We start from the raw sequence: 21,738 nt of genomic DNA, 5'->3' as shown, positions 1-21,738 counted from the left end.
GCAGTTTTTGGACACATCGCAGTATAACACACATGTTCTGCTGCTCAGCTCTGTCACCTCCACACTTTTAATCTTCTTTCGATGTTGCAGTGGAGGAAGTCTTGCTTGCAACAAAGTGCAGTGCTGCTATGTAAGCCATGCTTGCTTGGCTGACTGTCCCTTTCTTGTTGCTTACCATTGCATTGAGTGTTTCAGCCTGGTTGTCCTCTTTTGGGCTGACCTGGAGAAGGTGTGCTCTTCCTAACTTACAGTTCACTCAGACACTCTCCTTATGGGCACTACCTGATTCACTTTTAAGTATAATCATAGGTTATCCCTGTACTTCACTTGGAACCTGCGGATATGAATGTGTTAACCACATCCATGCTTTTGACGAGCCCAGCTCGTCATGAGGTACAGTGGAGCTGTGCTCGTGACAAGCTGGGCTCATCATAATGGCCGCAGTACTTCCACGCGCAATTGATTCCCCACCTGTGCGGGAGAATCAATCAGTGGGCGGAGTTGTGACAAGCCCAGCTCGTCATGAGCACAGCTCCACTGTGCCTCATGACGAGCTGGGCTCGTCACGAGCACCACAGCGCTGCCTCTCCCCTCCCCCCCACGCTGTGGGGGAATCACCCCCGCGGCAAAGAGGTTAAAGGTAAAACGTTAACCCTCGAAACATGCAATCAATTATAATTGTTACAGTTGTGGACTCTCGTCAACATACGTTGCAACCCTTTAGAATCAATTATAGGGCCTTCATCAGGAAAAGCGTAACTCCGATGCGAAGTCTATCTTAACATTACTAAATGATTTACTTACTGGCTGAGGATCTAATTACAAGTTGCTTGGGCCTTTAAAGGGCGGATAACAGGCCCAGAAATACGAAACCCTTCCCCCAAACTCCAGGCATTACAAGCGTAAAGCCCTGGAATTTGCTATAGGTATGCAGATCCAGGTTTAATGGTCCTTTTCCTTTTCTGCATGGTTCCAAGGACTTTTCTCCTCCATTTACCATCTTCTCTAAGCAGGTGATGCATAGGTGCACGGCCAATGTGTATCACGGGGTGAGGTTCAGGGGGACAGGAAGGTACCAGGAGCAGGGCAGATTCATGGCTGCTGGAGCGAAGCGTTGATTGTTCCTACCATGTTGTAGGATGTTGTCAGGTGTGGTACACCTGTGCCAACTGCCTGTCTCACATCCAAGGATGGTTTTACCTGGTCCAGATGCCCACCAGGTAAACTAGGTCTAGTGTACCCGCATACGGTAAGTGTGGTTGTGGGAACACCTGCACCTCAGTCTCAACCACAGAAGAATTTCAATAAGGATACTGTTCTGGCTGACTCAAAATGAGTGTCTAACTGTGTATTGAATTATTATCTTTGTAGATAAAGGACAGGTCTGTCAAAGATTTGAGACTTGTTAGCTTGATGTATCTCAAATGCGTCTGTCTACGTGTAATATTGTTTGCATCGCACCGACAGCACACAAAAGAACAGGCATCCACTTCCTGAGCAAAGTGCAGGAAGGTGACATCCCCTAACGTATTTATTAGTGGCTAATGGCTGAAGAGACACTTCCCGCACGAATGGTTTTGCTCAGTCCCTGGATCACTGGTGTAGACGCCCAACATGAGTGCAGAGGTAACACTGGAGGTGGGGGCTGGTGTGGGGGGGTATGAGTGGTGTTATCCTCCTTAGGACTCGTGCCCTCTTCTTACAGTCCACTCTTGTGTTACCCCAGGGTTCAGCGTGTTCCTGTACAGCAGTGAGTTTGAGATCCTCAACACAGTCAGCCAGAAGATCTTCCATGCCAAGGAGAAGAGAAAGGTGTTTGGCCCCGCGCTGGACATCAGAGTGTACGACAACTCCCAGAGGAATGTGCTGCACCTCCTCCTCCCTGCGCTTAGCTGGACTGAAAAGGTAATTTACCAGCCCAGATGCCTCCTGTGGTAGAGGCATAACTCTAGGCTCATCCCGCAAAATACATGTGCCAAGATTTATACCTTTGATGTTAAGCAGTGACATCTAGTTTTGTCAAAATGGCAGAATCTGGTGATAAGCGCCTGCAAAAAACTCATCCTCAAAGAGAAAGCCACCTTCTTCCAAAACACCCCAGATAAAGCCTAAAACCACCCCGAAGAGCTCTTCAACATCGTTCGAAATCAAACCTCTAAACCTCCCAAAGAAAATCCTGATGCCTCTAAACTACAATGTGACTACCAAACCAAATTCAGTAATGAGAAAATTAACAAAATGCGGCTCTCCTTAGACCCACACACACACACCCAACCCAGCGACTCTTTGCCCAAAACAGAAATAACGCCAATCTTAGTTCACTCCATAATCCCCAAAACTGAGACTCCTCCCCCTTTAACAACTAGACCAACCCAATACCAAAGACCATCTCCTAGACTCAAGAGTTGGAAGGTCTTCAAACCCCTCACAGAAGAAGACATCTCCATGCTGATTGCCGTTTTCAAACCCTCACCCCACCTCGCAGTTACACTACCTGCCGCTCTGGATAAAAACCACAATCGCACCCTAACCCCTCTATGGACTAAGATCACTAACAGCTCCTTAAGCAACGGGCTGATACCTGACTACCAAAAAACAAGGCCAAGTCACCCCCCCTGTTAAAAAAACCATATGCAGGCCAGAACGAGCCCAAGAACTTTAGACCCGTTACCAACCTTCTTTTCCTTAACAAAAATCCTCTAGAAATGGGTTCTCTCCCAACTCCACCAACACCTAGACAGCAACAAAGTACTCGACTCACACCAGTCCGGTTTCAGCAAGAGTTGCAGCACTGAAACAGCTATATTGAGCACAACAGTTGAGATACACAGCTCCCTTGACTCAAACAGATGCTGCCTGCTTGTCCCACCCCAGTTCAGACATGGCCATATGCAAATCAGTCTGACCCTGTGCCTCATGGGAACAGTCCAGCCCGAACTGCCAAGCCATGCCTTCCCTGGACCGGAAACAAGCTTCCGAGGACCGGTTTCTGGCATTTCAGCCGTCTTCAGCCCGGCTTGCTTGAATCCAGTGGCAAAGTGAGCAAGGGACTCACGTCTGAGCATACCCTGCCAACTTATGGCAAACAAAGTAGTACAAAAGGGGGAGGTGATGGACGGAGCATCTGAACTAATCAAACACTCACACCCAGTCAACAGATCTGGGTTTAATCCATCCAAACCGGTCCTAGGATGCTTGATTCCGGTCCAGTGAAGACATGGCTTGGCAGTTCGGGCTGGACTGTTCCCATGAGGCACAGGGTCAAGGCTGATTTGCATTTGGCCATGTCTGAACTAGGTTGGTGTGGTGAGCAAAAAAACGATGGATTTAGGCCCAGATCTCTGTACTGGGGTGAATGTATGACATTGTTCTGCATTCTGTCCATCAACTGTTGTTTTTGCATTTGTCACCTCGAGTGGGACAGGTATGCTCAGACGTGAGTCCCGTGCTCTCCACACCACTGGAGTCAAGCTATCCTGGCTGAAGACGGCTGATAGCCAGAAACCATTCCTAGGATGCTTAATTCCGGTCCAGTGAAGACATGGCTTGGCAGTTCGGCTGGACTGTTCCCATGAGGCACAGGGTCAAGGCTGATTTGCATATGGCCATGTCTGAACTAGGTTGGTGTGGTGAGCAAAACAACAATGGATTTAGGCCCAGATCTCTGTACTGGAGTGAATGTATGACATTGTTCTGCATTCTGTCCATCAACTGTTGTTTTTGCATTTGTCACCCCGAGTGGGACGGGTATGCTCAGACGTGAGTCCCGTGCTCTCCACACCACTGGTGTCAAGCTATCCTGGGTGAAGACGGCTGATAGCCAGAAACCGGTCCTAGGATGCTTGATTCTGGTCCAGTGAAGACATGGCTTGGCAGTTCGGGCTGGACTGTTTCCCTGAGGCACAGGGTCAAGGCTGATTTGCATATGGCCATGTCTGAACTAGGTTGGTGTGGTGAGCAAAAAAACGATGGATTTAGGCCCAGATCTCTGTACTGGGGTGAATGTATGACATTGTCCTGCATTCTGTCCATCAAGTGTTGTTTTTGCATTTGTCACCCCGAGTGGGACGGTATGCTCAGACGTGGGTCCCGTGCTCTCGACACCGCAGAAGTCAAGCTATCCTGGCTGAAGACGGCTGATAGCCAGAAACCGGTCCTAGGATGCTTGATTCCGGTCCAGGAAAGACATGGCTTGGGAGTTCGGGCTGGACTGTTCCCATGAGGCACAGGGTCAAGGCTGATTTGCATATGGCCATGTCTGAACTAGGTTGGTGTGGTGAGCAAAAAAACGATGGATTTAGGCCCAGATCTCTGTACTGGGGTTAATGTATGACATTGTTCAGCATTCTGTCCATCAACTGTTGTTTTTGCATTTGTCACCCCGAGTGGGACGGGTATGCTCAGACGTGAGTCCCGTGCTCTCCACACCACTGGAGTCAAGCTATTCTGGCTGAAGACGGCTGATAGCCAGAAACCGGTCCTAGGATGCTTGATTCCGGTCCAGTGAAGACATGGCTTGGGAGTTCGGGCTGGACTGTTCCCATGAGGCACAGGGTCAAGGCTGATTTGCATATGCCATGTCTGAACTAGGTTGGTGTGGTGAGCAAAAAAACGATGGATTTAGTCCCAGATCTCTGTACTGGGGTTAATGTATGACATTGTTCTGCATTCTGTCCATCAACTGTTGTTTTGGCTAGTTTGTGGCAGTGCTGTGGAGAAGCTCTGCTAATAATCATTGCGCAGGCCGCCGCGCTTTCAGCGCTGCCTGCTGCAGCTCGCATTGGCCTGGGCCGCTATTTGCTCCGTCCTGTGCTAATACTGTTAACCTACTGCGGTGTTGAAGGTAAGATGCTGCCATAATGGGCAGAGTATGGGCGGGAGTACAGCACACATGTCCAGGGATCTTCAAACATAAACCAAGGCACATATGTAAGACGGCGTGTGAAGACAGAGCCTGAGATTGGGCAGAATCTACGTTACTGTAGAAGACAAGGACATAGGAGAAGATGAACCCAGTGCGGGTCTCGTTTCTCGTGGTCTTCACTCTTTAGCTTTAAAAAAAAGCTGACTTCACTCTGTCCAAATGGGGAGGGCTCTTCTGATCCTCGCCAGCCCTGTCATAATTAAATCAAAGGATCCAAGGCCTCATTTATGAGGCCGTGCGTCACTTTTACGCCACCGGTGCATCAGTTTTTGTGGCGCACCAGTGGCGTGAAAAATATGCCTTGTTGCACCATATTTACAAAGTGACGCATCTAGGTAGATGCGTCACTTTGTAAACCCCTGCACCACATTATACCTGCGTCAGGTATGATGTACGCAAGGGGGCATTCCGACGCAAGTAAAGGTCATAGAAGTGACGCAGTGAAATCTATAAGATTTCACTGTGCCACTTCTAGGACGCAAATGCGTCAATATACTACACCTGCCTCATGGCAGGCGTAAGACTGACTCAGGCACATTTCACATGGGGCTTGCCCCATGTGAAAAGACACATTGCAGGAGTTGCGTCACTTTTGTGACACACTCCAGCAATGCGTCACTTTTGCGCCTTCACATACGTCAGAAATACTGACGTATCTGTAACTACTTGCGCCATGATGTGTCATACTGTAAATATGACGCATCATTGGTGTCGCAAGGAGGGCGCAATGAAAAGTGACGCATCGCTGCTTTCACGCAGCGATGCGTCACTGTTCATAAAAGAGACCCCAAGGGCAAGACTCCGCAGCCTTGGTACTATGAGGCAGATTTCATTAATCGGTGAAAACATATTTATTATTAATTATAAGAAACATTGGTGGAGATGTAAGCTTTTTTTTGTGTGCAGATTTATATAACGTGAACTCGAAGCTATTGGAGTTACACAAGGACACATTCATCTTTTTTTGGAAGGCACGGAAAGATTACGTGATTTGTCCAGAATCCCAGGAAGTGGAGTCGACCCCGAGGCTCGAACCTTGGTTTCCCAGCTCCAAAGTCGTCAGTCTAACCTTGAAACCACATCCTCTTCCCTAGCTTGAAAAAAAAAGTGATTTTGCTATGGGTGCAAAAAATTTCACGTTTGCTACTTGCGACTTGTAGCGTTGGCCTGAATGTGCTGAATTCCATCACATATTATGTTTTCAATAAGAAATAGGCACACAGTGATCAGAATCGCCTCGTGACGATTTGGGTTAAATGCTCCTGACTGTGGAGTGGTGTGGCTCACTGGTTAGAGGCGGCAGACCCAAGAGCAGAAGTCAGCCCGGGACCAGGGTTCAATTCCCGACGCGGCAGGGTCGTGGACCTGGGTCAGCGGACTCGATAATTCTCGCTTCGGTGCTTACTCTAATCAGGGGTTCCACTCGGCAACTCTGGGCATTATCTTGCCTAATCTCCACAACGGCCCCATCAACTCCGGGGATGCCTGGCTCCACCTTGGGGACTCCCAGCAGGGACCATCCCACAGGGAAAGCCAAGACGGGTTCCCCAGAGTTATACAGCGCCAGGAGACCTATGGACGGGTAGCAGTGCGCTTTACAAGCTGAAATACATTTACATTTACAAGCGGAGGAAATTCGGTGCATGCGTCTCAACGATGCTTAGTTTGCAATAAATAAAAAAATATTAAGCGCTGGGGCCCAACGTATTTTTGAGCAGCCCAGCATCACAAGCGCTGCTGAGTACCAAGGCTGCGGAGTCTTGCCTCCACCTCCTGGGTCCCATGCCCTATGCATGTTTCGTTTCATGCAAGCTTCTTGCGTGTCACTGTTTTCTTATCTTACGCTTCCTCGCTTTCTCCCTTTTCCGCCTTTCTCTCTTTGCTGCTTTGGATTAAAGTCTGGTGTTAAAAAAAACTGGCTCCCAAAATAATTGCTGGTGCCATGCCTTTAACTGCCGGTACAAATTAAGGACCGGTTATCAGGAAATGCACAATCTCTTTCCGAAAAATCACTGGTGTGACGGGCCGCCATTGTTTTATATTCTCTTGACGTCACACCGCTAGATGCCAACATAATAATAACCTCCTCCTGTGTCTTTGCTGGCTTTTCTTGGGTCTGGCCGGGTCGAGGAAAAGGAGGCTTAGTGAATTAAGGTGATTCCCTGGCGTTACACCATTTGGTCAAGCAGGAACTCCGGAAGCGATCCCAGGGGACTCATTTATGAGGCCTTGCGTCAGTTTTGCGCTTCCGATGCGTCACTTTTTGTGACGCATCGGCGGCGTAAAACATGCCTCCTGTTGCGCTCTATTTACAAAGTGACGCATCTAAGCAGATGCGTCACTTTGTAAACCCCTGCACTACATTATACCTGCGTCAGGTATAATGTATGCAGGGGGGGGCGTTTCCCCGCAAAAGGCCTCGTAGAAGTGACGCAGTGATATCTATGAGATTTCACTGCGTCACTTCTAGGACACTGTTGCGTCAAAATCTTGCACCTGCCTCACAGCAGGCGTAAGAATGACGCAAGCCCTTTCACATGGGGCTTGCCCCATGTGAAAGGACGCATTGCTGAAGTTGCGTCACTTTTGTGACACACTCCAGCAATGCGTCACTTTTGCGCTTACAGATACGTCAGAAATACTGACGTATCTGTAACTCCTTGCGGCATGATGTGTCATACATTAAATATGAGGCATCAGGTATGTCGCAAGGAGTGCGCACTGAGAAGTGACGCATCGCTGCTTTCACGCAGCGATATGTCATTTCTCATAAATGAGGCCCCAGGTTTTCTGGTTGTGAAATGGACTGACTAGATGGGCAGCCTTTTCTCCTGTGTTACATCACATGTTAGCTTTGTCTCTACATTTTTGAGGAGCTAAATCAAAACATTATGTTCCGTAAAACACGTATTCTATAATAAATCAAATAGAAACAAGATTTTCAAGAAAATGGTAATTAAGGCAAATAGTGGAGGAACAGAAACCACATAAAAGTTTGGATTGAGATTCAAAGAGGCCCTCAAGCTGACCCAAAGCCAGATCTCTGTCTCTGGCTTGAGTGGCCCCTTTCCTTTCACAGTTGTCTTTAAAGTGCACTGCACATTGCTGCTACTTATGAGTGCTTCATACAAGGTGGTGCGGTAGACGGTATTTGGGGAGAAGGGAGTATAATAGAGTTTGGATGGGAAGGGAGCGACCCAAAGATCAAAGCAAATAGGAAACACTCACAATAGAGAGGCTGTTACCATGGCAAGTAACATAGTAAACATATTGGAAAAACAGATGGCATAGAGAAATTTATAACCAACTGCTGTGATGCTTTGCCGACACCATGTTCTCAATGGCACTTACTGCAGTAGGCACTTTGTTGAACCACGGTGAGGGCAATTATGGTGTCTGGGCGCTTTGGTACCACCGAAAGGTGGAGAGGGTAAAGTAGTAGCCTTTGCAGGGTGCAGATGCAGCAATTAAGGCAATCTACACTGCAAGGACCAGAGGGGCTTATAGTTCCACAGTTTACCACAAAGGCAACCTGCATTATCAGCGATTTTGCAGCAACAGTCTCCTGCCTCAGTCACTGCAGTCCTGAGGTTACTTCTTCCTTGAGGACCACAGAGACTACATCATTCCCTTCATTTGATCGCGTTCTTCACAGCGTTATTGCATTGCGTAGGCACAATCCTTTAGATTCTTGCCCTGATGAAGTCCCCTCAGTGGAACGAAACGCGTTGGCTGATGTTCATCTTTTACTACCAACTATAATAAAATGATATTTGTGAATATATTTGGAGAAAATCGACTCTATCCTTGGTGCACCTTCCACTTTCTACAGAGACTTTTTATCTGGTTACCAGGGGAGCTTTACAGCAGCAAGCTCTGGAAGTGTTTGCACAGGACTCTTAATATTCATGAACACTGGGGTGGTGTGCTGAACTTTTGGTCAGCTGTTGATGGGAGTGTCTTTTTGTACCTGTTGCCTCCTATCGCGCGTGGGCACCTGTAGCTGCCCTCTTACACTGTGTAGAGCACCCACACCCCACCCAACACAACCCTCGTTGTCCTTTTTTTTTTTTTGCAGAGTTTTATATAGCGCAAACTAGACCCGAACCGAATCAGGTATCAGAGTGTTTTACATAGCACCAGTTACGTTACATGAGGACAGACACACTTTCATTTTAGGCACGGGGAGATTAAGTGATTTGCCCAGAATCACAGGATGTTTTTGGCATTGTTACCGAGACTCGAACCCAGATCCCCAGGTCCGAGGTCGAGCTCCCTAGCCGTTAGGCCAACTCCTCTCCTCGTCCTTTGCAGGAGGGCCGTCAAGTTTCGTTACACCACAGCAACGACACCCAGCTTTACCTAGAAATATCCTCTCTTACTGACATTCAACAACTTAACTCCACACTCTCAAAAGTTCAGAGCTGGCCATCGCTCAACCACCTCAAAGTCAACCAAGAAAAAACTGAAATTATGGCCTTCTCCAATCTCAAACACTGCACTCAGATCCAAGAATGGATAAACAACCTGGACTCCCTAAGTTGCAAGCTTACTCTATCTGCCTCAGCTAAATCTCTGGGGATCTCTCTGGACTCTAAGCTAAACATGAGCTCTCACATAAGCTCCACTGCAAAGAGTGCCTTCTACAGCCTAAAACTTCGCAACAGAATCAAGCCTTTCCTTCCACCCAATGACCTAAAACAGCTACACAAAGTCTGGGTCTATCCAGACTTGACTATGGTAATGAAGCAAAACCAAAGTGGATGATGGACGGAGTGTTGAACATTGCAAGCACTCACCCCCAGTCAACTGATCTGGGTTTAATCCATCATCATTCTTTAGCTCACGCCGCCACCCCAGTTCGGACATGGCCATATGCAAATCAGTCTGACCCTGTGCCTCATGGGAACAGTCCAGACCGAACTTCCAAGCCATGTTTTCCCTGGACCGGAAACAAGCATCCTGGGACCGGTTTCGGATTCATAATTCTCATCAGCCAGGCTATCTTGAATCCAGTGGTAGAGTGAGCAAGGGACCCACGTCTGGGCATACCCTGTCAACTTAGGGCGAACAAAGCGATACCAAAGGGGATGATGGACGGAGCGTTTGATCAAATCAAACACTCACCCCCATTCAACTGATCTGGGTTTAATCCATCACCGTTCTTTAGCTCACTCCACCACTCCAGTTCAGACACGGCCATATGCAAATCAGTCGGACCCTGTGCCTCATGGGAACAGTCCAGGCCGAATTGCCAAGCCAGGTCCTCCCTGCACCGGAAACAAGCAGCCTAGGACCGGTTTCGGGGTTTCACCCCTCTTCAGCCAGGATAGCTTAGACTATGGTAATGTCACACTCACTGGAGTACCCAAAGCACACGTAGCCCACATGAGAGCCACCCTCATTGCAGCAGCATGAATGGTCACAGGAGCGAAGAAACATGACCACATCACCCCCACGCTACAAAACTTAAAGGGGCTCCCAATTGAAGAACAATGTAGTTTCAAAACTCCCTGTCTATCCCACAAAGCTCTACACACTGGCAAACCAGACTACCTTGCAGCCAAACTCACTAAAGCAGGTCAATAAAAAAACCTAAGAAGCTCTAATACGCTCCTTCTCATCCCCCTCAAAAGACAAAAAAACAAAAACATCTCAAGCTCTTTCTCAGGCAATGCCCCTGGAATCTGGAACTCTCTCCCAATACATATCAGAACCGACCCCTCCTGCACCAGCTTCAAGAGACTACTAAAATAATTTCTCCTCAACCCTCATCTCTATCCCCCGGACAATAGCCGCTCCATGTTACCTCAACTCCTCAACCGAACTCCTGCACTGTCACTGAACGGAAGCCTTCACCTCATGATACTGAGTTGGATTTTATCTAGTATCTCTTATTACTAATGTACTGTTAACTGCTCAAGACTCTGTTATTTACGTTGCTGTAAAGCGCTCTGATACCCCTAGAGTCGTGCTAGCGCTATATAAAACTCCTAAAATAAATAAATAAATAAAAATGGGGGCTAGTGGCGGCAGACATGGCTCACGGATGGTAGGGCGGACGATGGAAGGTAGGTAGCGGGGTGACACTGGACAAAATGTTAAATGAAAAATACACTTACCTTGACGCCGGGTCTCGCGACTCCGCTGCTGCTCTCATCCGTCTGGCACCATTGTGATAGGTCTGAGCGCAATGGTTCGGCACTCAGTCAGGGACTTGGGGCATGGGCATGTTCTCCATGCAGGCTGTAATGCAGCCTGCATGGAGAACAGGGAAAGTGCGCATGACTGTTTTGGCCGACATCAGAGGATTGCGCCTTTAGGAGGGTTCTACCACTCCTCCCCTGCTCTGCAGCCCCGCCCATCCCGCAAAGCTGCTGCAGCAGGACGACAAAAGAAAATGATAATAACATCACATTATTATCATTTTATTTTTTCATTTTTTTACTGCTTCAAGGCAGTGGGATGACGCTCCTCCACCTTGGCGAAGGAGCCACCACTGATGGGGCCCGTGTGCCAGCACTACAGGCGTACCTGTAGAAGACCATGAGATGGTATCATTCACCTTGAAGGAAGCTGCTAACAGCACATGCGCAACAGGAACATGGTGGTGTAAGACCCACAACCATGCTAGGAACATGGAAGACTTCCCTTTAAGTAGAATTGCGGGGGGCTGCACAAGGTGACTTATGCACACTAAGACAATGCATATATAAATAAAGTGATCTCAAATAAAGGCACATGTACTTGAGTCTAGTTGTATGTCAGAATATCACCTACAAAAACTTTGTTTTACAACAATATCGTATCCAGAACATTTGCTACCACAATACCTAAAGGTCAATTTATATAGATTAGCATGGATTTCCTGTTATTTTCGTTTCTATGTATCCTGAGGATATATATTTTACACAGTATTCTGGTAGAATACATGGGCATCCATTCATCAAAATGCCAGGATGGGACGGAAATGACATTACATGCCCTTTGACCTTACTGACCTCACAGGAAGTGACTCTTGATCCTGATTTGTTTTCGGGAAGTCATGTGAAATGTCCTTAACCATGATGACATCACAATAATTGATAATGATGAAGTTCCATTATAACTGCAAGATTAATAAGACAACACAATGCGTGTGTATTTTAATGCATATGTAGAGGTGCCCTATATATGATTTGGCTTTTGCTAGGACCCAAATGGCTAGAAGCAGGACCCATGTTAGAAAAACATGTTCACGGTGCCCTGCTGCCACAAAGACCGCATCAGAAACAGGCCCAAAGATGGAACTGAGCACTCTAAGGGCCTGATTCTGATGCGGTCAGGAAAGCATTCCCACCTAGGGCCTGATTCTGATGCGGTTAGGAAGGCCTCCTATCAGCATTTGCTCCTTCCAAATCGCCCAATTATGATGCGGTCAATGGGAGTCCAACCAAATCGTATCGGGAAGTATCTGGATGCATCCTACTCCGTCAGTCGGACTCTCCCAATCCAAGTGGGTCGGAAACCATTGCCAAACCGATTAGATCGGGAAGCTTTCCAAACCGCATCAGAATCAGCCCCTTAGTCGTAGCCGTGATTCGACTCTACATGTTGAGCCGATTGTTGAGCTCGGGTATCATCACTGAGGGGGCGACAAAATGGCAAAAATATGTGTTTTAAACACATATTTTCACCATTTTGTCAAGCTGGGGGTGACAAGAAACACCACTGAGCAGAGCGGCGTGCAGATTTCTGCATGCTCACAGAACTCTGCAGAATCATGCTGAGCTTTCATGTAACTCCACAGAATTCCACGGAGTGACACTCTGCGAGTTCTACCCACCCCTAGTACCAACACAGGGCTAGGGATCGCGCAGAATGTCAAGTGACCCGTAGTCAATTTTCTGTTCCAAATACCCAGAGGTTTTTCTGCACCGCTAGTTGAACATAGAGAGCGGTCAGTTATTTTATATTGTAATTGGCTTCAACCGGGCAATTGGAGTGGCTTTATATATATCATTGTTCCTTTATGTGACTTATTAATGCGGTTTTATATGGAGTGATTGTGGTCCAAGAGCATTAGAGTTTTGACTAAGGATAACACAAACATAGCTTTATTATCAGGAGTAGAAACCAGCCATAGTCCTTGAACGTAGGTGGGGCTTAGAGAAAGGAATAAAAAATTGAGCTCTTTGACTCAAAGTGTCTTTGAAACAGGATGACTTTTAAGTTCCTTATTATGTTATGTTAGCTGTCATTTCTGATGTGCATCGAGGGTCTCTAGACACAAGGAATGCTGAAGGTAACAAGCTAGCAGTATCTAAGAAAGAGAAATATCTTGTGAGAGCAGCTGAGTTTTCAAGTTCTTTCTAAAGTTAGGCTGAGAATGCTCTCACTGAGGGAACAGCGTCAGAGAGTTCCAGAGTTTTGGGACACCTATTGAAAAACTTTACCCTCCAGACCTTCTCTAACAAATTCTAAGGTCTGCAAGACAATTCCTCTTAAACAAGTGGAGAACTTCACTTGGTAGTTTTTTCAAATATGTTTTTTTAAGAACACGAGTCCAAGAGCACCTTATGCACCAGGTACAGTACCTTGAACTGAATTTTCTGTCTTATAGGAAGCCAATTCAGGTTTTGTAAGAGTCATTTAGCCTCTCTCAAGTTAGAAAGTCCAGCCATAAACTTTGCTGCCACATTTGTAAGTAGTTTACTCACTCTGCCATGGCCACTAGGGCTAAGCATAGTCCAAATGCGAGCCAATAAAAAGGTCTAACTGCAAAGAATATAGTTCACTGAATTAGGGATGACAAATTACATTTGGTATCAAGGTTTTACCGCATTGAAGGGATATAGGTGGCTGGCCCAGTGTGGTTGGCCAAGATGATTCAAATTCCAACACAAACATTCTCAAGAAGACCTTAGCTTTATTCGCATTGGATTTCAATTTGCTGTACACCAACCAATTTCAGATAAGGGATACAGTGCTAGACCCTACACAGCCGTCATTGTCTAATCTGAATAATAACTCTGTGTCTTTAGGGTACGTAAATGCTGTGACCCCCATTTGCAGTAGTGCATAGGCCAACGGTATTATAGATACTTAGCAGATATGGGGGCAGTGCTGATGCTTGACAAGCATGGAAAGGGAGTGGAGATGGCTCTGAGTTGTAAAAGGAGTGGTTTCCACGTTTGGTGGAAGTGATTTTCAGGTTGTTGTTTCCCTGTTGGATAGACTTTTCTGACTCACAGAGAACGTTTCACAACTCAAAAAGTATGTTCAGTGCACTGGGATTTGTGTTTTTGCGGTTGCATAACCTCTGATTTTGCATATCACATGATTTTCATCTGCAAGTGCACTTTGTACAACTGGGGTCAGATTCTTGGATGGCACAGGGTTAATTAGATACAAGTCAAGCTTTTCCTATTATTATGTATGCCAATGTACATACGCGTGGTAGAACTCTGGCTGGACTCCACATGAAATCATTTGTGCTGTTGGATGACACTAGCTTTAGCCTTTCCACTCACTGGTCAGTTTGCAGTCCTGGAAAGATCCAGTGTTGAGACAGAACATCAACTGGTCACTGTGTTGACATGGAGGACAGAGAAGAGTTTGGATTTGTGAGCAATTCCCAGGTTCCTTACCCTTGATGAGGTTGATAGAGGGAATACAAGGGATGGGTCCTTTTGAAGGATGTAAAAGGGCAGAAGAGGTCAAAACCTTTCATAAATTCTCTCCCTTTGGATGAAATAGTTATGTCTGTTTTTGCTGAACTCCACAATGCCAGTTGCCAGAATGTTGGCTTCAAATATTGCCCTTTCCAATCCTGAGTTAAATATGAAATGTGTACTGTAATGTTAAAACACTTATAGACTAATGATCTATCGAGATCGCTAACCTAAATCTTTGGGTGGGGGGCGCATTACTCCGTACCGCTCAGTACTCCGGTGTTCAGTATAAATTACATTTTTGACGATGAGAACAAAGTAACTACTCATATGTAATTGATGTGTTTACAACTACAATCCTAGCTGGAAGTCTACTCTCCTACAACTGGGTGTCTGATTGGATACATCGTCAAAAACTGGAAGACCTTCTCGATCAGCTTCTCCATCCTGAACATGGCCAAGGAGGAGGTGCTGCGGGTCGTGGGTCCAGGCTTCGGAACGGCTGCCTTCAAAGATGTCAACTTTGAGGTATGGTTATGGGGTGGTGTCTATCGATCATAGACCTCCAATGAGAAGCCCTGTGCTAACCATAGATTTTGAAGAAAAGCCTTCTGTTGTCTAAACATTATAGTGAAAAGCCATGTGCTAACCATGGAGTTTAAAGAGCTGTGATAACCATAGAGTTTAAAGAGCTGTGATAACCATAGAGTTTAATCTGAAGCTCTGTCCTGACCATAGAATGAGTTGAGAAACCCAACACCAAGTCTATAGTACTCCAGAAAGGACTTGTCAACTCCTACAATGTCCATATATTCCAAATAGTCTGCTTCCAACAATATGTGAATACACAGAGTCACAAAGCACTATTATTCCGAGATTTTGCCCTACTATACTAACGTTTGAGTAATATTGAAGCAACAAACAAATGTATGTGCAGTGTTGTCTTCCGACAAAGTTATATACAATATCAGGACATCACCGAACAAGGGTGTGGACAATAAACACACATACACTATATTTGGAAGAAGAATAGAAAGGGAAGGCTGATATCATATTGGGAGGTTCCACTGTATCTCCCTACCAACAAGCCAAGAGGGCAGGCTGGATGGTAACACATTGAATGTACCACTTTATCTGTATTGGGATGTGTCAGGGAAATACTGGCTGATAATACATTGGAATGCACAACTGTATCTGCCCAATTCACAAAGAAAATTTACACTTGTGAATAATTTACTCATGCAATTTACTCTTACACTTTTGAGTAACTTTTATACTTTTGGCTATTCAAAAAATCAGAGGGTAAAGTTTATCAAAAGTGTAGACTTACATGTCTCCACCCCAACTGAGGAGTCTCACTATAGTAAAACATAGTGAAAAGTATAAATAACAAAATTTGATTCAACTCAAAAATCAATTAGTAAGAATATTTTTGATGTAAATTAATTTGATATTTATTGAAATTGTAGAGCATAATATAATGTTACAGCACTATTACCCTATTTTTTAATTTATTCTTAATACAATTGACATATATTAAATAAAAATATGTTTCTGAAGTTTAAATACAATTTTTAATTCTGACCTAAAGTAAAATAATCCAATTTTTAATTATGCACTAATAAATATTCAAAGTTAGTTATAGAATTAATTAAAAGTAATGTAATCATATTTTAATGAAAGTAAATGTTACATTCATTTATAAATTCTGAGAATGAAATCTATATAAATAAAAATTTAAATGTTTGTTTGTTCAAAATCTTAAAAGTTCTTAACCGATTGCTTTGAAATTTTGACACAACGTTGGGTTAGAATACGTGCGTGTTTTTATATACATAATGTTGGATTCGAATACGCGCGCGTCGAATACGCGTGTGTTATTAATCGAAAGCCCAGACACATACAAATGAAAATGTTCCTTTGTTCAAAATCTTAAATCTCCGAAAGTTCTTCACCGATTACTTTGCAAGTTTGACACAACGTGGGATTAGATTAAGCGAGTGTTTTTATATACACAACGTTGGATTTGAATATGCGCGTGGCCAATAGGTGCATGTTTTTAATCGAAATCCCAAAGAGGACAGGGAGTTAGAGGAGGGGAGGAAGTGAATAGAACATCAGGCCAGGAGAAGAGGACAGGGAGTTAGAGGAGGGGAAGGAAGTGAATAGAACATCAGCCCAGGAGAAGAGGACAGGGAGTTAGAGGAGGGGAAGTAAGTGAATAGAACATCAGCCTGGGAGAAGAGGACAGGGAGTTAGAGGAGGGGAAGGAAGCGAATAGAACATCAGCCCGGGAGAAGAGGACAGGGAGTTAAAGCAGAGGAGGGAAGGGAGAGGGCAACATATTAGCAAGTCTTGCCAACTTGGCTCTGTCACTTAGAGGAGGGGAAGGAAGAGATTAGAACATCAGCCCGGGAGAAGAGGACAGGGAGTTAGAGGAGGGAAAGGAAGTGAATAGAACATCAGCCCAGGAGAAGAGGACAGGGAGTTAGAGATGGGGAGGAAGTGAATAGAACATCAGCCCGGGAGAAGAGGGCAGGGAGTTAGAGGAGGGGAAGGAAGGAAGTGAATAGAACACCAGCCCGGGAGAAGAGGACAGGGAGTTAGAGGACGGGAAAGTGAATAGAACACAAAGCTCAGGGCCAATCTTTAGAATCGTGCGGTTTAGATCTAGACACGGATTGCTTCTCACATGGACAATTATATGTTGCATGTTCTACAGTCGGTAAACCAGACAATCTCTATATCTGCACAGACAATGGAACAACAAAAACAAATTGTATACCCACAAGCATTGTCAAATTAAACATATTAGAAATGTGCGCTTACTCTTTTCTTTCTTTAACATTTAACCAGACTGAGCCACAGCAACGCGTGGCCGGGTACAGCTAGTATTAAATATGTTTTATTTTTATTTTAACAATAAGTTATATTTACTTTTATTTATAACTATTTTAAATGATGTAATATATTTTAACATTATTTCCTGTGAGTTTTTTTTGTCCCTACCATCATTATTTTCTGTTGGAGGGTGTTGCAGTAACAGTGGCGGGCAAGGTGTAGTGCTGGACTTACACCAGCTATGAACTGGAATAATTTATTACTGTTTTGGGCTCCTTTTTGCTGTAATAACTTCATAAGTGCTGTTTTTGTAATAGTAATGGTATGTTATACAGGTTTGTACAGTGCCCATCACCCGGGAGGGTGCCCTGGTTCTGAGCAGGTGTGAGTCTATCCAAACCTGGGCCAAGTGGGAACACTCGAAAAGCCAGGTCTTCAGCTTCTTGCTGATTTTAAGAATTTAGGAGGAGGCTCTTATGAGTAGTGGCAGTTCATGTCAGAAAAGGCTCAACTGACGGATCTGGTTTTCCGTATCCGTGGGATGTGTGCAAGTAGGAGCCCAGACGAGCAGAGGTGTCTGGAAGCTTTGTGAAATCAGATGTGAATGTTGAGCAATGCTGGGCCAGTGTTATGTAGTTCCTTTAAAGTGTGGGTGAGAAGTTTATATTGGGCTCATGTGTTTATTGGAAGCCAGTAGACCGCTTTCAGAGGTGGTGTGATGTGAGTCCGGCATGGAAGGTTGAACATAATTCTGACCATTGAGCGGGGTAGCTCTTTGGTGGGTGAGTGCAAGCACTCCCTAAGCCCACCTCATTCCTCTCTAAACCTTGTAGTAACCATGCCCCTGTTTCTAGCCACTCTGCTTTCCCTCCCACATTTACTACTAAGTGGTAAACTTACATATGCAAGGATTTTCCCTTAGAGCAAATAGAAGTGGTGGGAGAATTATCCTCCTAGGTTTGTGAATAGCATTTTGTAGTACTTTAGTTTTACTATTGTAATAGAAATAAATGCATTATAAAATGCAGTTTGTGAATATGACTCTATATGTATAGGTGCATAGGAGAAGAGGCAGGCCTGTATCACACTAATTTGAGAAAATATATGGAACAACCCTGTGTGAGGTGGGCCGGAGAGAAGGTTGGATTTCTGTGTGAATACAGAATACCTAGGATGACAGAGCATCCACACAACACACTTATGTGTGTCATTGTCTAATATTTGTTTGGTCACAGCATGCTGCAGGAATAATAGATGTTGCTGAGGTTGATTTTGCGGTAAGGGTATGAGAGTCGGATATGAAAGGCACCAGTGCTAAAATTACTGTCTCTTAATAGGTGAAAACCAGTAACAAATCCCACACCATAGGGCGGATTACAAAAGTATGGAGAGGGGTTCGGAAGGAGATGTTCAGTGCCAATGACCACTACTCAGTCCAATTCCCCATCGACCTGGACGCCAAGGTCAAGGCGCTGCTGTTGTCGACAGCCATCTTCATTGTGAGTATAGTTATCCATAAACCTTCATCTGCCCATTGAAAGGAACTTTCATTCGTCCACCCAACGGCCTTATTTATTCTAATAGGATCACAGTAGGTTACGGCTACCTCTATGGCACTCTCCTGGTACCCGTGTGGGCACAAATGGCCCCAAGTCATCTAGCTGAAGAATATTAGCCACCTTAATTAGCAAATCTAAATCAGCTATACTCACACATCACCCACGAACAATAGAACACATCAGCTACAAGTTCAGATGCTGTCGTGAACACAACCCTGCCACAAGTCAAAAATACTTTGACACACCATTTTCAAGTTATATTTATAAATCATCCGAAATCACTTGTACACATTTGACTCAAGCTTTTTATATCTCCAAGCCATATAGCTAGCAAAGCGGTTGCACCTCAACAGCACATCCACGGAAGCTATACTGAAACATCTACCGCCTCTCATCATCTTGCCCTTCAACTCACCCAAAGATGTTTACTTAAACATACCACACATCAGCCCACCTAAAGATGTTAACTGAAACGTATCACATGTCAACCTACATAAAGATGTTAACGTAAACCTACCACATATCTACACACCTAAATATGTTAACTTTTATGTACCACACATCAACCCTCCTAAAGATGTTAACTTAAAAGTACCACACATCAACTCACCTAAAGATGTTAACGTAAACATACCACACATCAACCCACCTAAAGATGTTAACATAAACGTACCACATATCAACTCACCTAAAGATGTTAACTTTATTGTACTACACATCAACCCACCTAAAGATGTTAAATTTAATGTCCAACACATCAACCAACCTAAAGATATTAACTTAAACGTACCCCACATCAACTAACTCAAAGATGGTAACTTAAATGTACAACACATAAATCCACCTAAAGATGTTAACTTTAATGTACCACCCATCAACCCACCTAAAGATGTTAACTTAAACACACCACACATCAACCCACCTAAAGATGTTAACATAAACCTACCACATATCTACACACACATTGAATGGTATCAAGCCAACACAATGAACTAAGATGCCTCGAAACATAACAACCACCTGAAGCTGAATAATGGACATCTGTACACAAAACTGAACAAAACAAATAGCAATGCCCTTTGGTACAAACCTCCAGTACCTAGAGTCCAGGTTTGCGCTGTGCATATGCCCTAAGAAAGGGGTATTTTTTGCAGCAATGTCCCAGAACACAAATGGCAGACACAAGAGGTGTGCATATATCGTTTACTTACTGCAGAGGCTGTGGTGGCAGATACTATGGTGTGAAAAGTGCAGGGGTTCAGAAGTGTACATCTGGTACTGTAGAGCCTTCATAATGGGAGTGCAGGTCTACAGTCTCCATGCTCCCTGAAGAGGAATGTGTGACAAGTGTGTGATCACGTGGGATATATGTGTACTGGTTACAGGGGATGTGAAGTGTGAAGTCAAGCCTCAGATGGGGAGAGGGGAAGACACCACATTAAGCTGGTGATCCCACACAGACTCAGTTTTAAGGCCATGACTGGGGGGTTGTATAAAGGTAGAGTAGACTGCACATCTGTTGTGGAAATATTCATCAACCCTGTTTCTTCTCCCTCACAGGATCACTTATATTTTGAACAGGGAAAAAAGTGACATCAACCCTCCAAAGACTGCAACAACTCTGTCCATGGACCCTCCCCTCACAGAAGAGGAAGATAAGAAGCCCCCTTATAGTCCAGTGGGTGATGACCCCCCCTGCACTTCACTGCTCCAACACTTTATCACACCTGTGTGTGCCTGCACCACAAGCTGCTACGGCAGTCTGGACACATGTCAAGGGAACAGCTTCAGAGTGGGGTAGAGGCCTCAGCATCTAGAGACCTCCTCTTCCAGGAAAGCTGGGATCTCATCTGCAGCTTAAAATGACTTGAATTAGACAAATGCCCCTCATTCAGCATCTTTGGGGTTTAGTCATGGGAAGGATAAAGTCTGTATCACAACACTGAATAATTTATTACAAAACAGTCGTCTTGAAATTAAAAATACAGATGTGTGATGTCTAGCAAGCAGTGTGCACGTGTGTGTGTATTTTGTGAGGAAGCATCCATTGAATCTGTGTCATTTCTGTTCTGTGTATGTGAAGGAAGCTTGCACTGCTGATGCACATGTAGCTGTTTGTTGGCCTGCACTGCTTATATCTGTTCTGTCTGTTCTGCTTAAAGGAGCTATGCACTGCAGCCATTGTTCCTGTACCTGTTCTTTGTGCTAAGAAAGCTGGCACTGGTGGTTAAAGGAGCTATGCATTGCAGCCATTGTTACTGTACCTGTTCTTTGTGCTATGAAAGCTGGCACTGCTGCTTAAAGGAGCTATGCACTGCAGCCATTGTTCCTGTACCTGTTCTTTGTGCTAAGAAAGCTGGCACTGGTGGAGCTGGCATGGTGGTTAAAGGGGCTATGCACTGCCTCCATTGTTCCTGTACCTGTTCTTTGTGCTAAGAAAGCTGGCACTGGTGGTTAAAGGGGCTATGCACTGCCTCCATTGTTCCTGTACCTGTTCTTTGTGCTAAGAAAGCTGGCACTGGTGGTTAAAGGAGCTATGCACTGCAGCCATTGTTACTGTACCTGTTCTTTGTGCTATGACAGCTGGCACTGCTGCTTAAAGGAGCTATGCACTGCACCATTGTTACTGTACCTGTTCTTTGTGCTAAGAAAGCTGGCGCTGCTGCTTAAAGGAGCTATACACTGCAGCCATTGTTACTGTACCTGTTCTTTGTGCTATGAAAGCTGGCACTGGTGGTTAAAGGAGCTATGCACTGCAGCC

At 45.0% G+C, this 21,738-nt stretch overlaps 1 protein-coding gene across 1 annotated transcript in view; it reads left to right on the top strand.

Moving 5' to 3' along the window:
- LOC144799219 (phospholipid scramblase 2-like) overlaps nt 1–20,983 on the top strand; it is a 75,579-nt gene extending 54,596 nt beyond the window's left edge. The window contains exons 4-7 of the mRNA XM_078670491.1: nt 1,727–1,905; nt 14,941–15,105; nt 18,756–18,917; nt 20,538–20,983. Coding sequence (XP_078526617.1) covers nt 1,727–1,905; nt 14,941–15,105; nt 18,756–18,917; nt 20,538–20,570 — 539 coding nt within the window. The 3' untranslated portion in view covers nt 20,571–20,983. The remainder of the gene's footprint in view (nt 1–1,726; nt 1,906–14,940; nt 15,106–18,755; nt 18,918–20,537) is intronic.
- Nucleotides 20,984–21,738: the final 755 nt, after the last annotated feature.

The sequence above is a fragment of the Lissotriton helveticus genome, chromosome 12, assembly GCF_964261635.1.
Source record: "Lissotriton helveticus chromosome 12, aLisHel1.1, whole genome shotgun sequence".
NCBI lineage: Eukaryota > Metazoa > Chordata > Amphibia > Caudata > Salamandridae > Lissotriton > Lissotriton helveticus.
Note: the sequence above shows the minus strand (reverse complement) of the source record. Positions and strands in the feature narration are given on the sequence as shown.